The sequence below is a fragment of the Vicia villosa genome, unplaced genomic scaffold (assembly GCF_029867415.1).
Source record: "Vicia villosa cultivar HV-30 ecotype Madison, WI unplaced genomic scaffold, Vvil1.0 ctg.000014F_1_1_2_unsc, whole genome shotgun sequence".
In the NCBI taxonomy this organism is placed as follows: Eukaryota; Viridiplantae; Streptophyta; class Magnoliopsida; order Fabales; family Fabaceae; genus Vicia; species Vicia villosa.
The window spans coordinates 45,742-50,001 of NW_026704942.1; the positions used below are offsets into that span (position 1 = coordinate 45,742).

The 4,260-nt window shown below is 38.9% G+C and overlaps 1 protein-coding gene across 1 annotated transcript; it reads right to left on the reverse strand.

Moving 5' to 3' along the window:
* Positions 1-1,309: 1,309 nt before the first annotated feature.
* On the reverse strand, positions 1,310-4,215 carry LOC131621915 (uncharacterized). Its single transcript, XM_058892974.1, has 3 exons — positions 4,044-4,215; positions 2,918-3,283; positions 1,310-2,127 (listed from the first exon to the last, which is right to left on the reverse strand). Exons 1-3 carry the CDS (start codon positions 4,213-4,215, stop codon positions 1,310-1,312), a joined length of 1,356 nt encoding a protein of 451 aa, XP_058748957.1.
* Positions 4,216-4,260: the final 45 nt, after the last annotated feature.

The window sequence follows — 4,260 nt, forward strand, 5'->3', positions numbered from 1 at the left end:
ATAAGCTATCTTAAAAATAATGAATCAGCAAGCGTTGATCTTTAGTATGCATGGACATATTTCGGACATACATGATCAGATTACTGTGAGGACAAGATTTCCCCTTGTATTTCTTAAATTTTGAGAGTCTGAACTTGGTAGGAACTCTGACATTCGGAACCAAACATAGATCATTAACTTCATTCCCAAATAGATATTTTCCCCTTAGGGTCTTGATCTCTTTCTGCATCTCTAGGAATTGGTCTTCAGACTCATCCATTCTTCCCATACCTTCAGAAGGTACACCATAGAAAGTCTTCTCATTATGGAGAGGAGTAGTGTTCACCACAGCAGGAGTAGTAGTTATAACAGCTTGAGGGATTGCAGTTTGTTGAGCAGGAATCTGTTGCTCAGCCAATTGGAAATCCATCTCTATTCCATATGGCCTAGTGGTCATAGGATTCAATACCAAAATTGAAGGAATCCGAGGAGTCTCGAATTTGGAAACCATGGTAGCTTAAGCTTGAGTTGATGGATGATTCTGAGCAGCCACCAAGTCTTGAATCATAGATGTCAACCTTTCAATACCAGAGCGCAAGACATCAACTTCCTTTTTCCGTTCTTGATCATCAACTGTACCATCTTCCATTCTTCGACGATGATTGGCGCAGTATTATACCGGTGCATCAACTTGACTTTCTGAGGAGAGAAGGAAGGAATGAGACTCTGACTCAGGTGTGAATGTGAATGTGAATGTCACATGATGCATGTAATGCAAAATACTTTTCATTTTTAATTTTCAAAATATCTTAAAATATCTTTTAAGGAATTATTAAGAACTTGTAAATGTAAACACCATAAGGTAACTTGAAGAGAAATTTCATTCATTAATAATAAGGGACAAGGGGCATCCTTGGTACATATAAAGGGACAAAGGTCATCAAGGGACAATCAAGGGTCATCGAAGTACCATTTCTTTCAAGAGTTTACAAAGGGACAAGGGACGTCTAAGATACAAGTACTTTCAAGAGTTACAAGATAGAATAATAAAGAAATCTAGTAAGATCATAAAAGCTCAATACGAAGTATACATGTCATCTTGAGTCTTCTTCTTCTTCATCTTAACCCTTTCAAGTTTCTCAATGATACTCTTCCATGCATTTGCTTCAGGAGAAAGTGCTTCTTCTTGCTTCCTTTTATTTTCTCTTTCATACCTAGAAATAGTAGCATCCTTTTCCACAAACCATCCATCTTGGAGGAAAAGTATGTCATCCTTCTCTTTCATTTGCTCATCATAAAGTTCTTCCATCATTACTTTCTCACATTCTGATTATTCAAAATTCTTTTTCCAATGGTCTCTTGATTTCTTCATCTTCTTTAGAGATTCTTGGAGATCTTCTATTGTTGGAGGAGAAACAACAGGTGCAACAGGCTTCTCCATGGGAGGTGGGGGAATTTCAGGAAGATAAGGCATCCTAAGTTCAACAACTATTGAGTTAATCCATTCTTCATAAGATTCAGGTGAGAGATCCCCTTTGGTCTTCCAATCCTTGATTTCCTTTCTATGACTTGGATGCCAAGCATTAGCAGTCCTTTCTCTAAACTCTTTGTTCTCAACCTTTTCTTTAAGGAAGAAACCATCCAACAAGATATTCCTTGGCCTTTTGTCCATAGGAAACCCAAATTGACGGCGAGCTAACACGGGTCTAGAATTGATTCCTCCTTTTGTACCAAGAAGGGGCACATTAGGAAAATCACCGCAGCTATCCAAGGTCTTCATCCTACAAAAGTAACTGTTGGTGCAAACAATGTCAGTGTTGGTGAGAGTCATGATCTTTAGTGACCATATTTGCCCTTCTTTGAGATCCCAAAAGTCATTGGTGTTTGGTAGATGAGAGATGTGCCACTTGTATAGCAAAGGAGTGCAACTAGTAATCATTCCCTTTCCATAGGACTTCCTCAAATGGATGGAGTAGTAAGTTTCTCCTAGCAAGGTAGGAACACGATTTCCCTTCATAAAGATCTTGATGGCATTCATATCAACAAAGTTGTCAATATTTGGGAACAAGAATAATCCATAAACCAATAGGGCAAAGACAGCTTCAAAGTCATCTTCCTTTCTTTCTTGTGACAAGGAGAGAGCTTTCTCTATCAAAAACTAAGCAGGTAGTCCAGGTAAAATAACTGGCGAGTGATCTTAATTAAATAAAAAAAGCCAACATGGCTTAAATAAGGCTGCCAAAATAGGCTTAATATTGTGCATTACAAAACGAAGCTCAAAGTTAACATGATAACAAAATATTGTAAATTTATTACAAACACCACTAGATATTGAAGTCAGCAGGAAGAGAAGCCTTCATCTGAGTATACTGCGAAGCAGACACGGCCAAGCTAAACTCGACCACAGTCAGTTGTCTCTTTAACTCTTCGATTTCGGTCTCCAATTGTTAGGCCTTCTCGATATGTTGAACTCCATCTTGGATATCTTTATTCGGTTCTTGACGATCGAGTTTACAAATCTCATCCTGAGGATCTTTTGCAACCTATATCTGCCTCTACAGTTCCAAAATTTGCTGCTCCCAGGCAAAAAAGTTCCGCTCACAAGTCTGGTACCCATCTTCGAACTTCGAATGCTGGCTATCCAAATCTTCAACATTGGCACTAGAAGCTTCAGCGGCATTCCACTTTGTAGTTTAATCCCCCACTTTAGCATTGATCTTGTTTGAAATTTCTTGCTTTCGAAAATGATCTGCTTGGAAGTGGTCAATTATAATCCCAGTTCGATCACCACTTTGGACACTTTGCTAGAGACGCTAAGAATGTCAACCTTCTTCATCAATTCTTTGAGGCCTATACAGGCATTAGCATTATTATTCATGGCCTGGATTAAGTCAATGTCAAAAAAAATTCTCCTTAATCTGGCAAAGAAGACTGATACCAGACTTCTCAGAAGTTTTATCTCCAGAAGTGGTCGAAGAAGCAGCAGCCTTTTCGGACGAACTAGATCTAGCGCTCATCATCGCCTTCAGATATTCCGCAGGGTTAGTAGCTTTTAGTTCAGCTAGTTCAGTCTGAGAAAGACTTTGAGTGACGTTTGAAAAAGCCTTCAGATTCGTGATTGTCCCAAAGGTTTGTCTTGTGTTTTCCTTCTCTCCAGTTTGCTTGTTGCGAACATTTTCTTGGGATTCAGGCTCCTTCGTTTTATCTTCTTTTTCGTCGGTGTCAGGTTGCTCATCACTTTCATCTTCCTTGGACAAGTGCAGATCCTCTTCCATCAAGTTTTCGTGACCTTGAGGAGGGATTTCTGTTTAGAACTATGACACGCAAAAATTAAGACTCACAATGTGATGGCCCTATGAAGTTGTTTAGTGCTATTACACGTAATTTTGTTCAACAAGAACAAATCACATTGAAATTGATAGGCATTTAACATTTCAACCAATGTTGTCAAAATCGCGAGTCAACTCGCTGAATCGAACGAGTTTGCGCTTTACCCATAGATGACCGAGCGAAATCGTGATCAGAATCGCCGGAGAAGAGGATCGACGCCGGATCGGCGTGCTGGAGCGGTGAATCGCAGGAACGGCGTGCGTTTTGATCTGTTTAGTTTCCGGGTCGGGTCACGACCCACCTTTGTTTTTTTTTGGGAATTGTATTCAAAGCCACAACCACGTTGCCTTTTCCTTTTTTTTTTTGCACAAGACACATTAATGATGAAAAGCCACGTATTAAAATCCACCGTTTCATTTTCCTATTTTTAAATTAAACCCTTCTTTCTTGACCTTCCACCCACCGTTTCATTTTCTTTTTTTTTAATAAATAATTAAAGCTTTCTTTCTTTCTTAACCTTCCACCCACCGTTTCATTTTCTTTTTTTTAATAAACAATTAAAGTTTTCTTTCTTTATTTGAACCATTGTGGCCTTCCAACTTTTCTCTCTAAATTTGAAGCAAGCAGTTGAAGAGTTATGGACACATTTTTCCCTCCAAGTGAACAAACATTTCCCTCCATCTCTCACTATAAAACCAAATTATCTCCCTCTCTGTCACCATACTACCAGTTACCTCTTTGTTTTGTTTCCCCTTTATTCACCCTTATTTGATTTGTAATTCTGAAAATGTCTTCACAACCTGTGATTGGTGGAAGTTCTGCTGCAAGTTCTGCAACAATTGTCAGTGTTGGAACTGGAGGTAATGTTAGACAGAATAGAAACACTGTTGGAATGAAAAGTGACATTGCTTGGAACCATGGTGTTGCACTAGATGCAACTAGAAGGAAAAT

Bases quoted from the DNA above. Each gene is read 5' to 3' on its own strand.
- LOC131621915 (XM_058892974.1), bottom strand. From the start codon at position 4,215: ATGTCACTTTTCATTCCAACAGTGTTTCTATTCTGTCTAACATTACCT. The intron at 3,284-4,043 runs GTAACTGGTAGT...AGTTCTAAACAG, and splicing joins AGGGGAAACAAAACAAAGAG to AAATCCCTCCTCAAGGTCAC. The intron at 2,128-2,917 runs GTATCAGTCTTC...AGTTTTTGATAG, and splicing joins TAAAACTTCTGAGAAGTCTG to AGAAAGCTCTCTCCTTGTCA.